This window comes from Phoca vitulina, unplaced genomic scaffold (assembly GCF_004348235.1).
Source record: "Phoca vitulina isolate PV1807 unplaced genomic scaffold, GSC_HSeal_1.0 scaffold22, whole genome shotgun sequence".
In the NCBI taxonomy this organism is placed as follows: Eukaryota; Metazoa; Chordata; class Mammalia; order Carnivora; family Phocidae; genus Phoca; species Phoca vitulina.
In genome coordinates this window covers 10,300,939-10,324,955 of record NW_022589725.1, presented here as the reverse complement: position 1 = coordinate 10,324,955, position 24,017 = coordinate 10,300,939, and the positions used below count along the sequence as shown (strand labels likewise).

General features: G+C 46.9%; 1 protein-coding gene across 6 annotated transcripts in view; it reads left to right on the top strand.

Moving 5' to 3' along the window:
* The first annotated feature begins 9,641 nt into the window (after positions 1-9,641).
* Positions 9,642-24,017, top strand: part of CEP250 (centrosomal protein 250) — a 53,476-nt gene continuing 39,100 nt past the window's right edge. For 3 of the 6 annotated variants that reach the window (XR_004301206.1, XM_032419426.1, XM_032419422.1), the window contains exons 1-7: positions 10,613-10,733; positions 19,154-19,443; positions 20,113-20,217; positions 21,134-21,216; positions 21,447-21,612; positions 22,331-22,437; positions 22,673-22,924. Coding sequence is in view for 5 of the 6 variants with exons in the window: in XM_032419426.1 (XP_032275317.1) it covers positions 19,258-19,443; positions 20,113-20,217; positions 21,134-21,216; positions 21,447-21,612; positions 22,331-22,437; positions 22,673-22,924 (899 nt within the window). In the remaining variant the exon portion in view is untranslated. Of the gene's footprint in view, positions 10,503-10,612; positions 10,734-19,153; positions 19,444-20,112; positions 20,218-21,133; positions 21,217-21,446; positions 21,613-22,330; positions 22,438-22,672; positions 22,925-24,017 lie in introns of those variants that run through there. The other 3 variants (XM_032419424.1, XM_032419425.1, XM_032419423.1) reach the window with 3 other exon arrangements.

Below are 24,017 nucleotides of genomic sequence, written 5' to 3'. Positions count from 1 at the left end.
CCCAGGTGCCACTGACGGAGCTCAGATGATTTCTTCAGGCTTCAGGGGGCACTGCCACCCCCGAGCCCACGCCTTCAATGGAGGCAGGTCCAGGGTCTACCTCACTACTACCCCAGCAAAGACAGACTCCCGAGTTTTGTTGGGAAGGACCGGCTGAGTCCGGAGGTGGCAGCCTCAGCCTGGGGCAGCAGCGGCCCCTGCAGGAGGCTGGAGAAATGATTTCCCACTGGATGTTTTTCTGGTAGCTCTGGAAGAAGTCTGAATTTCAGCAGAACTCAGAGGGAAAGCTGTTCCCTTCACCTGAAACATCAACTCCCACAACCGGAAGAAGCCTGCCCATCCTGAGAGCTTCAGCTGAAAATTCACCTCCTCTGGGAAGCCTGCCCTCATCCCCAGACAGAACCAACTACCCTTTCTTGTACCTGTTGCCCTTAACACTTGTCACACCGTAAGAAGCAGCATAGAAGGAGTAATCAGGAAAGCTTCCCTCTTAATCTGAGATCCTTTGAGCCTGCTTAATGGAGATCTGTTCTCACTCTAAGGTCACCAGATTGGTTTCCCAGCATGACCTGGCACAGAGTAGAAGCTCAGCGAATGTGTGATGAATGAAAGATGAAACTGGGCTGGGGTGTCCAGGTGCCTGACCAGTCTTTTCATGGTGATGCTCCCAGATCTCGCTGATCTTCAGAGCACAGCAGCATAACTTGGCCATTTCAAGCTCCCTGTGGTGCTCCTGGGCCAGAATACCCCGTAGGGCCCCACCTCCCCATCTCAAATGACCAAGGCACCATCAGGCACTCTTTGGGGGAGCTTTAAGAAAGAGCTGAATTCATTACTATCCCCCCCAGTTGCCCAGATTCACAATACTTGGCTTCCCTTTGACTTGTCCACACTGAAGCAGTCATCTCTGACATTCCTCCCTCTTCTCTGTCCCCCACTGCCTCACTATCTAGGTCCTCACCACCTGTCCTACTATAATTACCTGGTAACTGGCTTCTAGGCGTCCAGGATCTCTCTATTCCAATGCTCCCCTCTCTAAAACCTACCTATTGAAAAGTGCCAGCTCATGTGCCCTCTCTTCCATGAAGCCTTCCCCCATTCACCGGAAAATATGCACTCCTGAATTGCCATCACACATCTTCTGTGCTCCTTCCCGCTTTGGCAGCTCAGAGCTTACCCAGTTCTGCCTCCTGTTTTGAACACAGTTCAAACTGTTCACACACACACACACACACACACACACACACACACGCCTGCAGGTGCTCAGGTTCACACACACGCCTGCAGGTGCCTGCAGGTTCAAAACAGGGGGTTTTGAACCCCCTGTTTTGAACACAGTTCATCTCTTCTACTCTGTGTATGTACTTTTTTTCATGTTTTTAAAATCATAACTTAATCCCTAACTGCAATAATTTATTTAAATTTCCGTCTCCCCCATTAGATGATGACTAGACTGTACCATATTTACCTCTCACTTATTCCCAGTGCTGAGCACGGGGTCCAGCACATAGCAGATTCTCAGTGTGTGTGATGTGGATGAATAAATCTCTAACTGGCCCTTATATACAAAAGCCATAATTTTCTACTTCAAGGTGTAATTACTTATGGACCTATCATGACTTCCCTGCTGGACTCTTGAGTTCCTTAAAAGAAGGGATTCTGTCTTGCCACTTTTCAGGCACTTTGTAAGCTTGATTGGGTGAATAAATGAAGGGATGAATGAGTCAAACAACGAAGATGTCCCACCACATGGTTTGATAAGGAGTAAGGGCCCCTGGAGGCAAATTGGTTTGGCATCCTGGTTCTGCTAGATGCTTTAGTGCATTGCGTGATTTTTAGAAGCCTCCAACCCTCTCTGGGACTCTGAACAAGGATCATGACAGTACTTACCTCATAGGGTGTTTGTGGGGATTCAATTAAATGAATCATAAAAGGTGTTAGCCTAGCACCTGACAAATATTCATAATAGATACTATTTATTCTGCAGGTAGTCAAATAAGGGCTAGACTCTAGCCCTTGTAGTCCACTGTACTTTTTACCTTATTTATCTTCACAATAATCCCGTGATGACGGTGCTCCTGATATCTGCACTTTGCAGATGAAGAAATAGAAGTTCAGAAAGGTTAAATTACTTTTTAAGCTGAATTCCTGCTTTGACACATTTTGTGCCAAAGAATCCTAACCTGGCCTGTAGAAACACAAGAAGAAGTAAAAGGGTGGTGGGGGTGATTCTGGTATTCTTGGCTTTCAGTCAAGTTCTCACCCAATGTCCTGGGACTTCAGGGGGACAAGAAGGAGTCTCAGAGCAAGGACTATTGTTTGGGGATCAGGGAACTCCAGAAATGGGATGAGAGCAGGGAAAGGGGTCTCTGAGCTTGCTGAGAAGGTCCTCTCCAGGGAGGAGCCCAGGGGACCGACCTGGCTCTCACTATAAAGGTGACTAATCACTTCAGTCCCCTCTGGTAATTGCAACCAGATGCTGCCGCTGGCAATGCTTCAGTCCCAACATGTTTAATTACTGGGACGCAGAGTCCCTTGGTCCCCCATGTCCCCCTACCGCCCCCACTCCTGTCAGCAATATTAATGTCAAACTCGAGGTAGAGGATGGGAGCCTTCGGAAGCCACCAGCACAGAAATAATCTTCCAGTCCCTTCTGCCATGCAGAGCCTTTAACTTCTATATGTTTCCCCATCCACTCTCTCATTGGCAGGCCACAAAACATCCTCTTAAAGTTGGTGGGCCAGAGTATTATTATCCCCATTTCGCAGATGGGCAAACAGTGAATTGAGTAATCATCATAATAATCCTTTGCTTTTTTCAGGCACTTAGCAGTTCTCACAGTGGTTTCACATCCATGATGCTATCGGAACCTCCTGGGATCTCTCAGAGCCGGTCCGGCACAGCACAGTGGCTAACAGCAGAGCCTCCAGCCTCAGCTTACGTCCTGCCTGGGCCTCTAACCAATTGGGTGCCCGTGGATATTCATTCATTTATGTACTTCATTATTCAGCAACTATATATTGGGTGCCTACCATTGTGATGGGCCGCACACCTAAGCACTGGGTATCTAGCAGACAACCAAGTCTGTCCTCGCATCCTGGTGGAAGAGACAGACAAACCAGCAAACAAATGCACAATTTCAGAGAATTCTAGATGCTGTGAAGAAAAGTTAAGTAGGGTCAAAGGAATGTCTGTTTTAGATAGGAATGTCTTTTTGAGGGAGTGAAGTTTGAGCAGAGATCTGGATGTAGTGAAGGAATGAGCCATGCAAAGGTCTGGAAGATGATCATTCCAGGTGGAAGGAACGGCAAATGCAAACGCCCTGAGGCAGGAATGTGCTCTGCATATCTACGAACCAAGAGAAGTTGGTATGGCTGAAGCAGAGTGAGCAAGGGGGAGAGTGATAGGAGATGAGGTCAGATCATGCCAGGACCACTTCAAGTATGGCCTTGCAAGCCAGAGAAAGGACGTTGGGTTTTATCTTTAGTGTGGTGGGAAACCCAGTGGAGAGTTTTGAGAAGGAAAGTCTGATTTGTAACATGATTAAGAGCCAGGCTACCTACTTTTAATTCCTGGCTCCCCAATTCACCACCTGTGTAACCTTAGGTTAATTTAATCTCTCTGGGCCTCAGTTTCCTCCTATATAAAATGAGAATAATAATAATATACCTACCTCATGGAATTGTTATCAATTGTTGTTGTAAATTCTTAGAACAGTGTCTCATGCGTAGTGAGCAGTACATAAATGTTACCTATCATCTATATTTTTTAAAACTTTTTAAAAGATTATTTATTTATTTATTTATTTGAGAGAGAGAGAGAGAGCACAAGCAAGGGCGAGGAGATGAGAGAGAAGGAGAAGCAGACTCCCCGCTGAGCAGAGAGCCTGATGTGGGGGCTCAATCCCAGGACCCCGGGATCATCACCCAAGCCAAAGCCAGACACTTAACTGACTGAGCCACCCAGGCGCCCCTTATTTATATTTTTTTTAAATTCACTTCCAAGGGCACCTGGCTGGCTCAGTCAGTAGAGCATACAACTCTTGATCTTGGGGTTGTGAGTTTGAGTCCCACATTGGCCATAGAGATTACTTAAAAAAAAAAGTCACTTCTCTGAACCTGTTTCTTTACCTATAAAATTAGGATAAAAATATCTTCATTTATTTATTTATTTTTAAAGATTTTATTTATATATTTGAGAGAGAAAGAGATAGTGAGAGAGAGCACAGAGTGGGGAGGAGCAGAGGGAGAGGGAGAAGCAGACTCCGATGAGCAGGAAGGCTGATGTGGGGCTCGATCTCAGGACCCTGGGATCATGACCTGAGCCGAAGGCAGCCGCTTAACCGACAGAGCCACCCAGATGCCCCCAAAATATCTTCTTCTAAGAACTAAATTGTATTTACATATGTAAAGCACCTTTCTTTCAGTGACCAGCATACAGTAAGGTGCTCCATAAATTATAGTTTTAAAAAAAAAGGATTCAGTTGTTAATATGCTATCCTTGTTCACAAATGAGGAAATTGAGTGTCAGAGAAGCGAAGTGACTGCCACAAGATCACATAGTTAGAAATGATAGAGGCAGGACTCAACACAGACACAGGACTCTGAATCAAGTGTTCTTCCCACAAAAAAGAAGGTTGATCTTTCCTGGTATCACCCTACATGTTAGGGTTTGGCTGGGAAGAGGGCCCAGAGTCCATGACGCTCCCTCTGTGTTTCTTCTGATCTGTGGAGCCTGGCCCGTTCCCATCAAGGGAGCCCAGAGAGCCCCGCAAGAGCAGAGCCACATAATCCTTCCCCCAAACATCTTTCTGGTTTGTGTTTAAACTTCCCAGGAGCTGCCTGCCACTCCTCGGGACTCTCCCCTAGTGAGCTCTCAATGGCTCCCCCAGCTGAGCTCCTCAGGAACTGCCCGGGAGCTTGTCAGAGCCAGGGCCTTCTGTCCTAGGTCCATCCATCCCACACCATATAATCTGGAAACTGTGTGTGGGTGTATGTGTGTTTCTGTCTGTTGCAGGTGTAGCGCAGGAACAAAGTAACCATACATTTTTCACTTATTCTTTATTTCAAATATTTTTGTTTTAAAAGTAATTTAAAAACCCTTTTAAAAATTACACATATCAGGGGCTCCTGGGTGGCTCAGATGATTAAGCGTCTGCCTTCAGCTCAGGTCATAATCCCAGGGTCCTGGTTTCGAGCCCCGCATCGGTCTCCCTGCTCCACCGGGAGCCTGTTTCTCCCTCTCCTTCTACTGCTCCCCCTGCTTGTGCTCTCTCACTCTCTCTGTCAAATAAATAAATAAAATCTTAAAAAAAAAATTGCACGTATCAAAGAAATAATACAAATTTGTGATGACAAAAAATTTAAACAGTACAAAAGAATACACAGAAAGACCCAGTTCTTCCAGTCTTTTGCGGAAGCAACCGCTCTTATCAGTCTCCTGGATATCTTTCTATGCAACATGAGGTATTTTTAAACACTTTAAAAATATATATTTTATTTATTTATTTGGCACAGAGAGAGAGAGCACAAGCAGGGGGAGCGGCAGGCAGAGGGAGAAGCACGCTCCCCACGGAGCAGGGAGCCCAAAGCGGGACTCCATCCCAGGACCCTGGGATCATGACCTGAGCTGAAGGCAGACGCTTAACTGACTGAGCCGCCCAGACACCCCTTAAAAACTTTTTACTGAAGTATGATACCCATACTGAGTATATTCTAATTACAAATTAACTCATGCTCATTGTAAAAAAAAAAAAAAAAAGTTCAAACAATACCAAAGCTTTTTTTTTTTTTTTTAAGATTTTATTTATTTGCGAGAGAATGAGAGACAGAGAGCATGAGAGGGAGGAGGGTCAGAGGGAGAAGCAGACTCCCTGCTGAGCAGGGAGCCCGATGTGGGACTCGATCCCGGGACTCCAGGATCATGACCCAAGCCGAAGGCAGTCGCTTAACCAACTGAGCCACCCAGGCGCCCCAATACCAAAGCTTTTTAATTAAAAGAGTCCCCTTGCACTGCTCCCCAGTCTCCTTCCCTAGAGGTAACCACTGTTAATATTTGGGACCTGGAAACCTTATTGTCATTCTTGAACTCAGAAAGCTCAGATTCTTGCTAGACTTCTTCTACTTCATCTCATTTTACCTCCCACATTGCACATAAAATTCTTTTTTTTTTTAAGATTTTATTTATTCATTCGTAAGAGACAGAGAGAGAGGCAGAGGGAGAAGCAGGCTCCGTGCTGAGCAGGGAGCCCGATGTGGGACTCAATCCCAGGATCCTGGGATCACAACCTGAGCCGAAGGCAGACGCTTAACCATCTGAGCCACCCAGGCACCCTGCACATAAAATTCTAATAGGTAAGTATTATTATCCCCATTTTGCAGCTGAGGGATCTGAGGCTCGGAGAGGGGTCTCAGGGGTTGGTTGCTCAAGGACACAAGGCAGAGCCACTCGTTCAGCCCCAGGTGAGTGTGTCTGCCTCCAAGCCCAGTGCTCTTTCCACCCTGTTCCTCCCCCTGATTCCTGTCTGGAATCTTAGAGCTTAGCTGCTGTACCACATGAAGTAGCAGGTAAAATCTCAGGTTAAAATATAATTAAGGGCTCATTTCTTTTGAAGAAGGAGAGGACCTGGTCCTGTGGGAGCTGTCACCAAGCATCCTTTACTGCCCAAGTCCGGAACAGTGATGAAAAGATGCCACCCACTTCAAGAGATGTCAAGCGTGGATGAGTTAATTACTTAGAGTTTGACTTTGTAAGAAGGGGCCGGGACTAGAATGAGACCTGCCCCCTGAGGCAGGGACAGGACCAGGGGGAAAATAGCCAGCAGATGAAAGGGTCTGTATTATTATCCAATTCCCCAATCCAAGAAAATCCATACAATCCAACTGAGTGGCAGAATCAGCAAGAGGAGTGCCAGGAGGAAATCCCCGGCATTCGGCAAACATCCTAGTCTTCTGTACGCCGCTGTGCCGTGCACATTGCTTGGAACGCCCTTCCTGCCTTTCTCTGCTCAGCAGATTTACCCTTCACCATCAGGTTACAGCATCCCTACCTCTCTGAAGCCAGCGACTCCCTCTTTATAAAATTTATCACACTGTGTATATGAAACATGTGTGTATTTTCCTGCCTCCCATGTGAGTCTGTGAACTGAAGCTCTAGGCAGAGTCCATGTGTTACTGATCTTTGGGTCTCTTCCAGTGTCTGGCTCAGGATTTGGCACATAGTAGGTGCATCTCTGTTGCCAGTGGTCATTTGTCTTCTTACTTCTGGGATCTCTTTTCCCCTCTAGGAGGCCTTACTGAACAGGACCCAGGATGGGCCTATGCAAGCTTTCTCTCACTTAGCCCCCATCTGGCCTACAGAAAACATTTCCCGGGGTGCCTGGGTGGCTCAGTCGGTTAAGCAGCCAACTCTTTATTTTGGCTCAGGTCATGATCTCAGGGTTGTAAGATTGAGCCCCAAGTTGGTCTCAGGGTTGTAAGATTGAGCCCCAAGTTGGCTCCATGCCGGGAGTGGAGCCTGCTTTAAGATTCTCTCTTTCTCTCTTTCTGCCCCCACACCCAAAAAACAAAACATTCCCTGACAAATTCTGGGAGAGCAGGCCAACTCCAACATAGCAGCACTCTCCTGGGTCTGCCACCAAAGCAGTTATCAGGCTTGTCTCTTGTTGCTAGATTTCCCAGGCAGGTGGTAGATCCAGTCCCTGTGTTCTCCAACTGCAATGGGGACTGATTTGGCACCTCAAACCCTTCTGGAAGTTCCCTCTTCCAATCACCTGGCTTGAGCAGTTAAATCTTCTCCAAGAAGGGTGGGGACTCACAGCCAGAAATAGCTCCACACAAATTCTCTATCCTCCACTCCCTTGACCCCATAGATAAGGGATTTAAGAACTTTAAAATACATTTTAGGCCGTTAGAAAAAAATACATATGTTTTTTAGCACCTCACTTTGAAATTTCACATATATAATTTTAAAAAGAAAGAAATTCGGTCAGTCCAGGCAGCCTCTTGGCATGGGGTAGGGAGAATGTCTATAAATAATGAGCAAGGCTGGGGCGCAGAATCCATATTTTAGCCCTGGGAGAGGCTTAGGATATAAAGCATGTTCCAGAGATGGAATTTGGAGCATAAAGAAGGAAGCCCAGTTCACCTGGAGGGGGCCAATGTTGATTTTCTTTCCACGGATCCATCATCTCTCCCTCCGATACAGCCTCCTTTGAGGACCTCTCCCCACTCTGGTTCATCAGATAGATTCAACATGGCCAGGTGGATTAAGTCTTTTCTCAGAAGGCACTAGGGCCTCAAGCAGTTCAAGTGATGTGTATGATTACTCGTTTGCTTGTCCCAAAAGTTCCTGGCACTTTGAAGAACATTTGAAGGCTGATGTATTCTCAAAGTCTGGAGAACATTTGTGGGGGGGAGTATTACCCACCCTCACACATCACTGAACTCCACTTTCTGTTCTGGCCCAGACAAAATACCCAGTTGTACTACTTTATGTTTTAATACGATTTCCAACTTTCTGTTAATACATTGTATTATTATCTAATACTAGTACATAATAGGTGCTCAGTAAATGTTTGCTGGGTGAATGAATAAACAAATAAGGGAATGAATAAACAAATCCCCCCTTTGCAAAGATCAAAGATTAGTTTGGTTTTAATCCCCTTCTACTCCATTTACCCTTTATTGGTAGTCTGAAACCTATGTTCACTCCTCCTGGTCTTAAAACATATTGTGTAGTTTGCTGATGGATTTTATTACTGAGCACCTATTTTGTACCAGGGATTGTGCTGAGTACTAGAGATACACAGCCCTATGCAGTGCTTCTCAAATGTGTTCCCGATGTATGGCCTAAGGTATCGGCCAAAATGCAAATTCTGGGGCTTCACCCTTTGTAACACTGGGGCTGACTTGATTCATTCATTCAATGGATGCTTATTTAACACCCACCACGTATCAGGCTCTCTGATAAATGCTGGGAATAAGTCAGATATAGTCTCCTCTCCTCATGAAGCTTAAACTTTTGAGGGGGAGAAAGATAATAAGTAAACAAAAAAATGATAGTAAGTGGAAAATGCTATGAAAGAAACAGAGTACTGTGATAGAAAATGATAGGATATTATTTTAAATAGCATGGTCAGGGAAGACCTAGCTGAGGAAGTATCATTTAAGCTGAGGCCTGAGGGAGGGAAAGGTATCAGTTAAACCTAGAGCTGGGGGAAAAGCGGTCTAGGTAGAAGGCATAGTATATACAAAGGCCCTGAGGCAAAGAGGTTGTTTCTTTTCTTTCCATTGCAAATATTGTAGTGAACACTCTTGCACAGTTCCTGTTGCAGGAGTATTTGCCTGGGGTGGATTCCCACACCACTGATTCTTTGCATCTTTTTCTCTGTCCAGTGTCTGTGATGTTTCTTCTTTTCTCCCTAGATAGTTTGCCTTTCAGAATCCGGGTCCTCCCCCTCCTTCCCTTTCCCCGCACTTACATTCTCTTTTTCTCAAAGTAACTGTTAAGAACTTTTTTTGTTCTTATAGGAGAAAAGATACAGTATAGCTCTTTCAAAGTGTTCCCTTCTCAGGTTCTTTTGTCTGCAGATTGTGTTCCACTCCTACTGTCCATTCATCCATTCATCTACTCACTCAGCTCTTACTGAGCACCTATTTTGTACCAGGGATTGTGCTGAGCGCTAGAGATACACAGCCCTATGCAGTGCTTCTCAAATGTGTTCCCGATGTATCGCCTAAGGTATCTGCCAAAATGCAGATTCTGGGGCTTCACCCTCGGTTTACTCACTCTCTAGGGGTGGAATCCAAGACTCTGCATTTTAAGAAGCTCCCCCATTTTTTGTTTTTGTTTTTTAATCCCAACTAAAAATTTAGAACCACTTAGTGGAAAAGAGGCAGGTAAATGAAATTTACAACTCCAAGAAAATGTTTTGATTGATAATGCATTGATAATTTAAGCACAAAACGCTATAAAATAACACTTGGGTCATACAGGTAAGAAAGAGTCCTCTAGAGGAAGTCAGGCGTACACAGAAAATTAAACAAACTACAGTTCTCCGGCCTAAGACATTCAGGCAGAGGCCACCCTGTGTAAGACGTGCGCGAAAAACAGTGCCGGGTGTCGAAACGACACTAAGTATGCTCTAAGTGTCGTGTTGCCCGAGGCTGCTTGGAGCTTGGAGGTCTGAATGCGAGAAAACCCTAGAACTGGTTGCCTGGCAGGTTTTATCCCAACCCAGAAGCGGGTTCCCTCATTCCTCACGCAGTTGTTAATTGCACTCGGATTTGTGGGTGGAGCTGTGAGCTGGCGCACGTAGAACCGGGACCCAGACACATGCGCAGTGTGTAACCTCGAAGCCAAAACGGGGATGACTGATGGCAAGATTTTTCTGTTACCAAGACTTCCCTTACTCAAATCCAGCAACCCTGGCTGTCCTCATTTCTGGCCAGGGAATCTTACATCTCTTAATGTAATCTCACCGTTTCTTCTGGGCCACTCCAGTAAGTCGGCTGCCAGTACTCAACATGGCGGCAGGCCCCCGAAGGGGCGCAATCCGCCTACGGGCCTGCTACTCGGGGGGCGGGGCTCTCCTCCGGGGCGGGAGCCTGGGGGGCGGGTTCTGGGCCGCGGCCGGGTGCTGGGCTCCCGCCCCCGGCCGGACCTTAGTGGCTGCATTTCCCGCTCCGGCGGTGAGGATCACGCTGGAAATCGCGGGAGCCGAGCGTGGTGAGGTGGGGCCTCAAGGGCAGGCGGGAGGTGCCCGGGTTAACGGTCCCAGGCCCAGAGACGCGCCCGCGAAGGGCGCCTTGTGGAATCCCGTTCGAGCAGCGGCTTCCCGTTCCCCGGGAGGGATCCGAGGCCCAGAGAGGGTCTAGGACCCGTCCTAGGGATTCCGGCCCCTTGCCTCCGCGTCCAGGTGCGGCCACCACTCTGGGCTCCAATTCCAGCAGAAAGGGATCTTCCCAACCCTCGTATCCAACAGCTGCGAGTCCGGGGGTGTCAGGAAAGGGCGCTGTGCTCTGCTGCGCGCGTCTCGCTCCCGCCTCCCAGAATTTTGCGGCTCCCTCTGCCCTTGGGGCTTTGCACGTGATCTGTCCTAAAGCCCAGTCGCATCCGCCGCCCATATCGCGTCCTTGGAAACAGTTCCAACCGCTTTCTGCAGGCGCTGTTAATCCCGCTGCTTGGTTTTTTTGAACTCGTTGCACCGAGTTATTTTTCCTGCCCCTCTTGTACACCCGGGCACTTGGGGCGTTATGCCTTGCCTTTTTCATCTCTATATTACAGAGTCTGGCACATGATGATATTAATAATATTTCCTAAATAGTCACGAAGCGTCAAGTGCTACTAAATGCATTACATGTGAAGGCCCATATAGTCCTCACAGCAATTTCATAAAGTGGGTTCTATGTCTTCACATTTTATGCACGAAGAAACTGAGGCATTCGTGGATCATTTTGCCTAGAGTTCCACAACTAATTAGTGAGTGGAGCTGGGAAATGCATTCTAGGCTGTGTGTCCCCAGAGCTTGTGATAATTTCACTGGATTGCCTTTGGGTTCGATAAATGTCTATTGAACTGGTTTTTATTTTAACTCCATGTGTTATGGTGGCCGCGGTTATGATGTGCATTTGACTGAGAGAGCTTGGAAAGGAGAATTAATGCTCCCAAATATTTAGAGTGAGTTTGTGACAAAATCCGGGCTAGAACTTACTGCCAGCACTCCGTTCCTTCAGGCACATCTACCTTTCTTTGCTCCTTTTCCATCAGAGAGCTGCAGACCTAGACCTCATCATTTCGCAGCCTTTAGAAAGTACCCCTCACAGAGCTGTGATTTCATATTTCACGATTTAGGAGGCAGCTTAATGTAATGGATTAAGTCTAGAGTTTGGAAGCAGATTGGGGTTTCATGTTTGCTCGGCTACCAATCATTTATATCCCTTCCATTTTTTGAGCCTCATTTTTCTTGTCTGCAAAATGAAGACAATGACCTTATCTCAGAGGTTTTTTTGTGAAAATTGCAAATAATTGTTTTGAGAGAGTAAAGTGCTATGTAAGGTACATGATCTGTTTTTTACGTTTTAGAGGGTTATAGAGCTGTGAGCGTTTTGTAGGACCATTGGTGATGTGGATCATGTTACCTAACGCCCTTATATTCTTTCATTCAGTCAGTCAAATATTTAATGACTGTTACCTGCTATATTCCAGGCACTGTTTTAGGAGCTGGGAATATAGCAGTCAATAAAACTATTCTTGTACTTGGGAAATTTACATTCTTATAAGTATATTACACATGATAATCAGATAGGGATAGATAACACATGGTAAGGTAAATAGAAATACCAGTGTGTGTGGAGGGGTGGTGGTATTTTATATTTGGTGGTTAGGGAACAACTTTGGAGAAGGTGACACTTGAACAGAGATCTGAACATGGTAAGGGAGCGAGCGAATCAAGAAGATAACTGGAGGAAGAGGCTCAGAGATGAGTGGGTGGCTTGGTGTGTTCCAAGCACACGCAGCAAGGAGGGCTGTGTGGCGGGAGAGGAGTAGGAAATGGAATTAAAACGATTGGAGGCTGGGATCAAATAATTAGGAGCCAGTAGGCCATGAGGATGGGTTTGGTTTTTCCTCTGAGTAGCCATTGGAGGGTTCTGAGTTGCATAATCTGTCACTGTTTTAAAAGGATCACTCCCTGATTACTCTGTTGAGAAGGAACAAATTCTAGAATCAAGAGTAGAAGCATTCCGGGGCGCTTGGGTGGCTCAGTCGTTAAGTGTCTGCCTTCGGCTCAGGTCATGATCCCGGAGTCCTGGGATCGAGCCCCGCATCGGGCTCCCTGCTCGGCGGGAAGCCTGCTTCTCCCTCTCTCACTCCCCCTGCTTGTGTTCCTTCTCTCACTGTGTCTCTCTCTATCAAATAAATAAAATCTTTAAAAAAAAAAAAAAAAAAAAAGAGTAGAAGCATTCCAACAGTCTAGGAAGCTTTTGCAGTAGTGCAGATGTATTAATTCTCTATCGCCGGGCAAGAAATCACCCCCAAATTTAGCAGCTTGAAATAGCAATTGTTATCTCATACAGTTGTGGATTAGAAATCTAGGAATGGGGCACAGTCGGGTTAAGGCTCCGACTCTTGGTTTTGGCTCAGGTTGTGATCTCGGGGTTGTGGGATCCAGCCCTGCATTGGGGCTCCTTACTTGGGATTCTCTCTCCCACTCCCCCTGCCCCTCCCGCTCGTGCTCTCTCTCTCTCTCAAAATAAATAAATCTTTAAAAAAAAAAAAAGGAATCTAGAAGCAATTTAGCTGGGTGTTTATGGCTTAGGATCTGTCAGGAGATGGTAGTCAGGTTGATGGCTGTTCTACTCCCAGGATGTTTCCTTACTGCTGGGCCTTTTCATGGAGCTGTCTGAGTGTCCTCAGGACATGGTGGAGAGAGTGAAGAGAGAGAGAGGCCATAGTGCCTTTTATGAACTTTTCTTGGAAGTCATTTCTACTTTATTCAGCTTCATTAACTTTATTCCAGTTCCTACTCAAGGAGAGAGAATAGGCTGTGCCTCTTGAAGGAAGGAATATCAAAGAATCTGTGGGCATTCCTTAAAGCCACCACACTAGGCAAGAGAGAGTGGCTTGGCTCAGGATGGTGGTGGTGGGGGTTTGAAAAAATAATAGGATCTGGTAGAGCCAACAGGATTTGCTGATAGATTGGTTACAGGTTGTGGGAGAATGGAGTAAATATGACCATAGGCTTTGGGCTTGAGCAGCCAGAAGGATGGAATTGCCATATACTGAAATGGGGAAGATTGGAGGAGCAGAAGTTCATTTTTGGACAGGTTAACTTTGAGGTGCTTGTTAGACACCCACGTGAAGGAGTTAAATAGGTGTCTGGACTTAGTCTAGGAGTGTGAAGTTCCAGAGGGAAGTGTGGCCTGGAGACCTAACATGGGGAGTCATGGGTGTTTAGGTGCTATTTTAAGTCATGAAACTGGATGAGGTTGCCCCAGAAATGAATGTAGATGGAGGAGAGGCCAGAAGCCTGAGCCCCGGGGACTCTAACCTTGTTGGGGAGATGAGAAACCAGCAAAGGAGACTAAAGGGAGAGAGGCCAGAGAGGTGGGAGGAGAAAAGGGAGAGGCCCCACATGGGAGATTTATGGAAGGGGCCGCAAGCTATTTTTTTTTTTCTGGTTCCCAAGTGTTATTCAAGAATTCATATAAAATATTCCAGATAAATCAGTTTTAATCCTCATCTTCCTCCTCTCCCTCATCCTGGTTAATCTGGAAGTAATACAATCAATCACATAGATTATTCCCCTTCAAATATTTTGTGGTGGGACATTTCAAATACCTTTTGGAAAAAGGCACCTCAGAAGTTACAGTAATCTTGCTCTTGGTTACCCTCCACTGAGATTCCCAGCTTTTCCATTCACTTTGATTCTCTCTTGAAGAAATTGCTCAAAATTGGCAGCATCCATGATTTCATCTTCTACAAGTTGAGTCCGGTCGAGGGTAAACCTCAGAACTCGCTTTTTTTTTTTTTTTTGCCCCCCCCCCCCCCTTCACCACGAGCTTTTTCACGGGTGCCATGGCGTAGTAGGGGCAGAAAACATGCTAATTTTTTGTGTGTGGAATGAGAAACAGAAATTGTCTCTGCGGACAAACATATATAGTTTCTTTGCTCAGGAAGTAAAAAGTGTTGTGCCCTCAAGCATTTTTCCTTTTTTGCTGTATTTAATGATACTAGTCCCATCCTAGTCCTTGCAGTATATACACCTCCAAGTCTAGGTGGTGTTGCTTCTATTTTAAACTTTATTTAAATACCCCTTTTGGAGTATTTCCAAATACTAAACTAATTTAGTGAGGGGAACTAAACATAATGTATATCATTCTTCTGTTACGTTCCACCCTAGGTTCAGAGGTTACTGCTCCTTCCCGTCTGGTTCTTAGCAAAAGGAGGTCAATCTTGCTCCTGTCTGTATCATGTTGGCAGACTGCCAGGAACTGAGCTCCAATTCATAAGCATTTATGGGATAAGTTAATACATAAAAGAAGTGAATCTTTTTCCTTTTCCTGTCTATTCAGTGCTTTACAGTTTACAGAACATGCTGACATCCATGATCTCACGTGAATGCGATCCAGGCTGTTACCATTTGCCAACTACTGACCTTTTCCTTTGCTGGGGGGACACTGAAACCAACCTTTCTTTTGGCGCTCTGCTAGTTTGTTCTCTGGGAGATCTGACAGAGTGTTAATAAAACAGTGCTGAAGTGCATCTTGAGGAAACTCAAAACTAAATCTCAATTTCAGAAAGATTTTGATGTAATTTTTCTCTGTGCGTTCTCTCTTTTTATTCTAGTTTTAATGAACTTAAGTTTTATGGGGATTTTGTTTTGTTTTGTTTTGATCGTAAAACACTTCAAATCATTTTTAAGATAAACTATGTTTAGGACAATTTTAGATTTATAGAAAAATTGCATAATACAGAGAGTTCCCATATGCCCTACACCCCATTTCCCCTATTAGTAATATCTTACATACGTATGGTACATTTGCTACAATTCCAAATCATTTTTTGAGGTAAATGGAGCATATAAATAAAACATGAACAAAATGAAGTTACTGCATTTCTGGAGGCCTCAGTTTCCTTATCTGTAAAATGGGAGGATTGGACTAAATTTTTAAATAGCTCTAAAATTTTTAAGTTATCTGAAGTAAAATAATCATATAATTCTAATATAATTCCACTTCTTTACTGGAGTATTACTATCACCTTCCCAAATAATGTATACATGTTAATACCAGCCTTTTTTAAAAAAAGATTATTTATTTGAGAGAGAGAGAGAGAGCACACATGTACAAGCAGGGGCAAGAGCAGAGGGAGAGAGGAAGCCGACTCTGTGCTGAGTGCAGAGCCCAACGCGGGGCTCGATCTCACAACCCATGAGATCATGACCTGAGCTGAAACCAAGAGTCGGACACTTAACTGACTGAGCCACGCAGTCGCCCCTCCATGTTAACAGTGGCCCTAGCCTCATCCTAAGAGATGGTTTAGTATGAGAATTCTGGGGACTGTGGCAGAGCTGCCTGTGGAGATAGTAGGTTGAACTATATGACATTACCATTTTTGTAGGTTAAAAAATGGGCAAATATTGGCAATTTTGTATGGTTCAATCAAACATTGGGGGGTAGGAACTCCAAGGAGGGAGAGGGAGCCCTTGGGACTTCTGAGACTCCCAGTGCGTGCAAAAGCCCAGCGCCAGCCCTCACAGTATCCGGAGAGAACGGGCCCATCAGGGCCCCTGAAGCAGCTCAGAGCTACTTTCGCTGCCTGCAGTGTTGGCCGCAAGAGTGGTTTCCCAGCAGGGTTGTGCTCAGCAAATGCTCAGTCTCTCCCTACACAGGGAGAGACTGAGCCAGCATTTCTCAGAGCCACGGTGAGCTGGTTGACACAGCCATGGCGGAAAGGAAGGGCAGAAAAAGAGGATCTTCGGAGTGTGGGGGAAGACTGCATTCACCCGGGTCAGAGGCTAGGAAGAGGCAGCCCGGGGTATTGGTGCCACTCTACTCTTGTTGCTTTCTGCACTTTCCTTATGGGCTACTCCAGGCTCTTCTGTTGTCCGGGAGGTAATGTAGATTAGTAAACAGAGTTTTCCTCCATAACTCTTACAAGAAAAGCAACAGCACAAGTGCAATGATAAATGACAACTGAAATCTGCTATCAGTGTGAGGGAGAGAATAGGCTGGGGCGGGTGGGGAGGTGGGGGCGGTGGAGACCAGTGAACCAGAGAGCATATGCCCTCTCTAAGGGGGCAAACACTCTTAACTGCAGCTGGTTGTTGCCTTGTAGGAATGCGGGTCACAAGTCACTAGGTATTCTGATTTTCCAAAGGAGTCAGAAATGAGAATTTTTTTTAAAGATTTATTTATTTATTTGAGAGAGAGAGAGTGCACGTGCACAAGTGGGAGGGGCAGGGAAAGGGAGAGAGAATCCAAAGTGGACTCCGCGCTGCGCGCAGAGCCGGACTCGGGGCTCAATGCCACGACCCTGAGATCTTGACCTGAGCTGAAACCAAGAGTCAGCCCCTCAACCGTCTGTGCCACCCAGGCACCCCCAGAAATAAGAATTTTGTATGCATTCTCCCAGTGGTAAATATTTGTACCTAATTTGAATTCTTTTTTTTTTTTAAGATTTTATTTATTTATTTATTTGACAGAGAGAGAAGACAGCAAGAGAGGGAACACAAGCAGGGGGAGTGAGAGAGGGAGAAGCAGGCTTCCCGCTGAGCAGGGAACCTGATGTGAGGCTCTATCCCAGGACCCTGGGACCATGACCGGAGCTGAAGGCAGACGCTTAACCTAACCCTAACTCTAACTGAGCCACCCAGGCGCCCCCCTAATTTGAATTCTTAAAAGCTTGACATAGGCCACATAATGGTTGAAAAGAACCAGCAGGCCACATTTGTAACCTCTGCTAAGGGTTTAGATTCTGCCTGGAGTGAGGCCCACATGCATTTCTTCAACGTACTAATGACGGAAATGAATTAGACAGCTTTTGCTTTTGAGGAATTCACAGATTAGTAGAAAAGATAGACAATAATGATAAAATGTAGTATAGTCATTAGACTCTCTATTATATATATAGTTATGCATATAAATGTTATATATATATATATATATATATATGTAGTGTCATACATGTAGCTATAAAAGTGATCAACTCTTCCTGGGTACGTCCGGGATGACATGATAGGAGGTGGCATTTGAGCCAGGATGTAGGAAATCAACAGTTTGGTGCATGAAAGGAATTTGGGGCCCCTGAAACTCCCACTGTATATGCAAATGTTAGATTTGCATTTGCTGTATATACTACTTTCTTCAGATGTTCACACTGATGGAATGCTGGCTGGACCAAGAGGGCAGCTCTAATATTCTATTTTCTTGATAGGTAATTGGGAAAACAAATATTCCTTAACCCTTCTGGTGGGTGTCTCATGTTTCAGGGTTAATAAAATAAGAACTCTAACCTACCCACCTCCTCCCAGGTTATCATGTATTTTAGAGGCCTCAGAAACTCAGAGGTCACGTGGCTGGGAGCCCTCATCTTTGGATGAGGGCCTGAAAGGGAAATGGTATGTCTGAGATCCCAGAGCCCATTAGAGGCAGAGCTTGAATTGGCACCCCAAACTCTTCCTGACCACCATGCCTCCCCCTCTGCTATGCCTCTCCCAAGCTCGCTGCTTAGGCTGGTGTCCCTCCCTCCCCATCTCCCCTCTGCCCCTGTGGGTGGTCCGTTGCCCTGTTTTGGCCCAGCTCATGCTGCGTGAGGAGTTTGCTATCCTACTGATTCCTTCCCCCGTGCCCCCCCCCACACCCCCACTCTCTTAATGGATCCCCGGCCTGAAATGCCTGCTACTCTGTTCCTTTATAAGAGTCAGACTTGTTTGTATTCAAATCCCTAATCAACCGAATGCCAACTCTACGAACTTGGACAACTTGTTTAACCTTTTTAATTTCTTAACTGAGGCTTAACCTTTGTAAGCTTCAGTTTCTTCATCCAGGTACAAAGAGTTACAATATTACCTACACTGAAATGGGATAGGAAGGCATTGGAAGGTTCCAAGATTCTTGTGATGACAAAATGACCTCGTACGGGTAAAGCACTTAACTGACTGACCCGTAGACATACTTGACAAGGTAACTGTGGTGATGATGATTCACACAGTTCACAGACCACCGGATTGGGTTAAATGCCCTTCCACTGTTTTCCCTTACCGTCCTGTAACATCTCTGTTATGATTACACAGACTTCATTGTGTTGTGATTGTGTCTTTCTCCTCTACTAGACTAGAACGCCTTCAGTGATTCCTTCCACAGATGGTTATTAGGCGCTGTGCCAGGCACCAGGGATGGGTGGTAAACCAGGCGCTCTTGGTCTAGTGCAGAGTTCCAGAAGGCGTGCCAGAAAACACTGGTCCCTTAGCACCCCCCCCCCTTAGAGATTAGGGTCCATGTTAGTATTTTAAAGGCTCTGATGGGTCCTGTAGTAAAGGAACCCACTTACTTTGCCCAACCCAGCTTTGTGAGACCTCGTGAGTATTTGATGAGTAAATTTGAATCACTTACACATTCCTTTCAACTCTTCTGTGTGCTTTGGTCCCCAGCTCAAGAGGAGGTCCAAGTGGCACAGCAATGATTAGAGACCTTACTGGGAGTGAGCAGCCTCTGGCTGGATAGGGGCGCGTGGGCTTACCCGTCTGGTGCTCCCATGGAGACGGGAGGCCCCGGGGTGAACAATATGAAGCCCCACGCGCTGCAGCTGGTGCTAGAGGAGCAAGTACTGGCGCTGCAGCAACAGATGGCGGAGAACCAAGCAGCCTCCTGGCGGAAGCTCAAGAGCTCCCAGGAGGCCCAGCAGAGGCAAGCAAGCCTCGTGAGGAAGCTGCAGGCCAAGGTGAGGCAGCGGCCTTTGCAGGGAGGCGAAGAGAACACGGCCGAGCGCTAGGTGCTGAGGGGGATAAGGGTTCCAGGAGACAGAGCCCTGGGGTGGGAATGCCCCTAAACAGCCCCTCCTGTGATGCTCACAACTACTCCATGAGAGATCTGTCCTGTCGCTTTTAAAGATGGCGGTCACGAGGGCTAAATGAGCTGTCTGTGTTTGCTCTCCTCAGCTACAGCTAGGACCTGGCCCTGTGTTTTCTGGTTCCAAAGCCTCTAATCTTACCTCTCCAATACCACAGGCATAGAGAGAGTATTTTTTTTTTTTTTAAAGATTTTATTTATTTGATAGAGATAGCGAGAGAGGGAACACAAGCAGGGGGAGTAGGAGAGGGAGAAGCAGGCTTCCTGCTGAGCAGGGAGCCTGATGCGGGGCTCGATCCCAGGACCCTGGGATCATGACCTGAGCCAAAGGCAGACGCTTAACCGACTGAGCCACCCAGGCGCCCCTAGAGAGAGTATTATTAACCGACCAAATTGAAACGACAAGATGTTATGGCCTTACCCCACTGTTATCACCCAGACTCTGTTCACAGCAGGTCCGCCCCAGATCCTCCCGGGCGTTTGGTTTGGGCTGTGTGTACCAGCCATGACCGTCACCCACACCCTGCTCTGTTGGCTTCAGGTGTTGCAGTACCGGACCTGGTGCCAAGAGCTGGAGAAGCAGCTGGAAGCCACCGGGGTGAGGGAGGCTGTTTTGTGTTCCCCGGAGTCCTCAGGGACTATACCTGTAAGGAAGGCCTTGTTTGCTGACTGAGGGAGGTTGGGGTATGATAAGGCCGTGTTTGGTGGAAGCCTCTCTCTCTCTTCAGCCCCTGGGAGCTTTATCACACAGATACTTTCATTGGATTGGCTATTCCAGGCCTGTCAAGGTGCCAACCCTTGGCTCTCTCAGGACAAAATGCAGCTTCAGGAGATTTAACCAGATTGGAAAGGATGTGGAATCAGAGGGAAGAAATGCATTTTTCCTCCAGAAGGTGTCACTGTTTATCTGTCTTAGATGCGGGCCTTAGCAGGCCTAAACATGTCTGTGGCAGAGGATTCATTTGTGCTGGGTAGAACTGGCTTTGAAAAGCCCATTGCCTTTGTTCCAGCTCCCTCTCGGCACCTTCTCACGTTACCCTCAGAAAAGTTCTCTCAGAGGAAGGGAAGAACCAAAACTTACTGAGCACCATTCTGTGTAGGCCAGGCACCGTTAGGCATTGTCGTATATAATGACATCACTCAATCTATGAGGCAACTTTCTGAAAGGAACGGTGTCGCCTTCATTTTGTAGTGAAGACTGTGTGGCTCAGAGAAGTTGAATAACTTCCCGAGGTCCAAAATGTGGGGTAGTAGAACTCAAGGCCGTTAGTGAAAGCTCTATCTTATGCTTCTTGGGTTGAAAGCTCTTTTCACTATGCTTCTTGGGTTGAAAGCTCTTTTCACTACCCAACGCCATCTTTCAGGAGACGTCACTGGTCCACTTTTGGAGAAGGGGATGCAGTGGATTTACCTTCAGGATGGAGTGATTGAGAAAAGAGGCATATTGCTAACACAGCAGAGGAGGAATAAAAAGATAGCGAGTGGCTGCAGAAGGGGGCATCAGGGAATTGGTCTGAATGGTATTCTCGGAGGTAAATAAGGCTTGTTTCTGTCTGGCTAAGGGGCCAACCCCTCAGAGGTGGGAAAGTGTGGAGGAGCCGAACCTGGAGCAGCTGCTGGTCCGATTGGAGGAGGAGCAACAGAGGTGATCAACCCCAAGTTCTCTGGTGGGGGCGATTCTGGTGGCCTGTGGGTCGAGAAGGCGGAGGGAGCACCTACGCCCTGAGCACTAACAGGGCTCAAACCACAGACCTCAGCCTTAGCCCTCCAGTTCCTGGCAATGGAAAATTCCAGTGTTTGTCATCTTACTCCGAGAGGTCCAAGGGTTGGATTAAGCCTTTATTTTGCACTTGCTCCTGCCCCTCCCCACTGCAGGTGTGAGAGTCTAGCAGAGGTGAACACCCAGCTTCGACTGCACATGGAAAAAGCTGACATCGTGAATAAAGCACTTCGGGAAGATGTGGAAAAACTGACAGTGGACTGGAGCCGAGCCCGGGATGAGCTAATGAGGAAGGAGAGCCAGTGGCAGATGGAGCAGGAGGTAGGAGGAACAGGAGGGCTTGCACTCTGGGGCCTGTCCGTGCTGGAAAAGGGTACCTTCAGGACCTGGATGGAAGCTGATCTGTTGCTAGGGTCCCCGGCCCTCCTCCCCGCTCCGGCTGGTGGCTTTGCCCTGCTTCGGCTCTCGGCTGACTTCTGTCCTTACCTGCCTCGTCGAGGTTTTGCTGGCAGGTGGCATGACACTCAGAGCAGCTCTCTTCCTGCCTGAGGGACTAGCTTCAGTTCTAGAAGGATCTGAAAGCTTGCTGACTCCCCACTTCTGGAGGTCTACATATCTAAATGCTAAGGAGGTAGCTGTTGAAACCAAATGGGGAAGAAAGACCGGATACAGACCCTGGGGAGTTTTCAGATCCCAGTGCAAGGAAACGAATGTTTCCTGAGCCTTTGCTGGGTGCCAGGTACTATGCTAGTCCTCATTGTAAGTCTGTGGCAATAATGGCGGTAGCAGCTGCTGTTTATCTTTTTCTAATCAGCTCAGAGGAAGGTCATATGCCATCTCAAACCCTTTGACCTTTTGACTACCGCTGCTACCTTTATTAAATGCTTCAGTGTGACCTGAATACAGACACCTGTTCATAAGCTATCTCCCGTAAGTCCCTCCTGCCCTCCCCCGAGTAGTCAGGAGGAATCCAAGACTCCTGTGCTGGCAAAAGACAGCCCTCTGCCCTTTGATATGACCTGGGTTTCTGAATACACAGTTCTTCAAGGGCTACCTGAAAGGGGAGCACGGTCGCCTTCTTGGTCTGTGGCGGGAGGTGGTGACCTTCCGACGTCACTTCCTGGAAATGAAGTCAGCTACTGACAGGTTAGTGTGGGGATAAGAAGGGAGGTTTGCCCCCACCGATTCTAGACTTAGGACAGGGGGCTGCTGTGGAAGCAGGGGACAGGGGTGGGGGGGTGGAGGAGTGGGTGGGGAGGGATGATGTTGTTGGGTTCAGATGATTTTCCACAGACCTGCTTCTCAGGCTTCACTGGGCCTGATCTCCATGCTCCCTTCCCCCATCCCCACTGGAGTCTGCTCTTTCCTTGCTTGTACTCAGAGACCTGACGGAGCTCAAGGCTGAGCATGTGAGGCTTTCAGGGTCCCTGTTGACCTGTTGTCTGCGCTTGACTGTGGGCGCCCAGTCTCGTGAATCTGATGGATCTGGGAGACTGGATGGGAGTGAGCCAACCCAGCTGCTGCTTCTACTAACCAAGACCCAGGAGCTGGAGAAGGAAGCCCATGAAAGGAGCCAGGAGTTAATACAGCTGAAGAGTCAGGGCGATCTGGAGAAGGCTGAGCTGCAGGATCGGTGAGATGGACTGGGGTCCTGGGAAGGGGTTGCTGAGGGTATTGACTCTCATAGGGAGATAGAGCTGGTGCGGGTTGGGGGTTGTGAAGAGCGTTCCTCCCAGCAGAGGGGAAGGAGAGGTGCCAGACGGAGTCTGGCTTGGAACCCAGTGCCACATGGGGCCATGTCACTGCCCTCTGCCCTCAGACTATCTTGCAGCTCAGTTTCTCTCCTGTTCATTTATACAGCTAGCTGTGACTTTCGCCTGTCAACACCAAACTACTCCCATTCCCAGAACAGCCAAGCTCTTCCATGCTTCCCTGCCCTGGTACATGCTGACCTTAGGCTGGAACGCTTCCCTCCCTTCTGCCTCCACCTTATCCTTTAAGGCATGGTTCCGAGAAGCCTTCTCTGACCTCAGTAGCCTGTTAAATTTCTGTGCCCTGGTGTAGTCTTTTGACCTGCTTGCTACAGCATTAATCTCACTGTTTCTCTCTGATTATTTAGCTTTTTATTTTTGATTAGGTTCTTTTTTTTTTGGATTATGACAAAATAGATTTTTTAATAATAATAGTAAGAAGGGCAGGGACCTAAGCAAAAAGCCCCACTTGAATTTCTGGACGGGTTTGGGCTAGGGTTGTGTCACCACCTATTGGTGGTGTATGTAAATAGCAGTTTGTTTTGGTTTGGGTTGGGAAGGCACTGGGAACATAAGGTCAGAGACCATGGCTTAGTAAGCACTTAGTAAGTGCTTTGCGCTTCATCTGCCGTATAGTAACATTCAATGAATGTTTGTTGAAAGATACAATGATTAAATGAATGGCCATACAGTGATGAAGGCTCTTAGAGATGGTACAGAATAAAATTATTAAGATTTTGAAAAAAAAAAAAAGAATTTTAACTGCTGAATAACATTCGTTCAAGAAATATTTGTTTAGGGGCGCTGGCTGGCTCGGGAGAGCATGCACCCCTGGATCTTGGGGTCATGTGTTTGAGCCCCACGCTGGGTGTAGAGATTACTTAAAAAAAAAATCTTAGGGGCGCCTGGGTGGCTCAGTCGGTTAAGCGTCTGCCTTCGGCTCAGGTCATGATCCCAGGGTCCTGGGATCGAGCC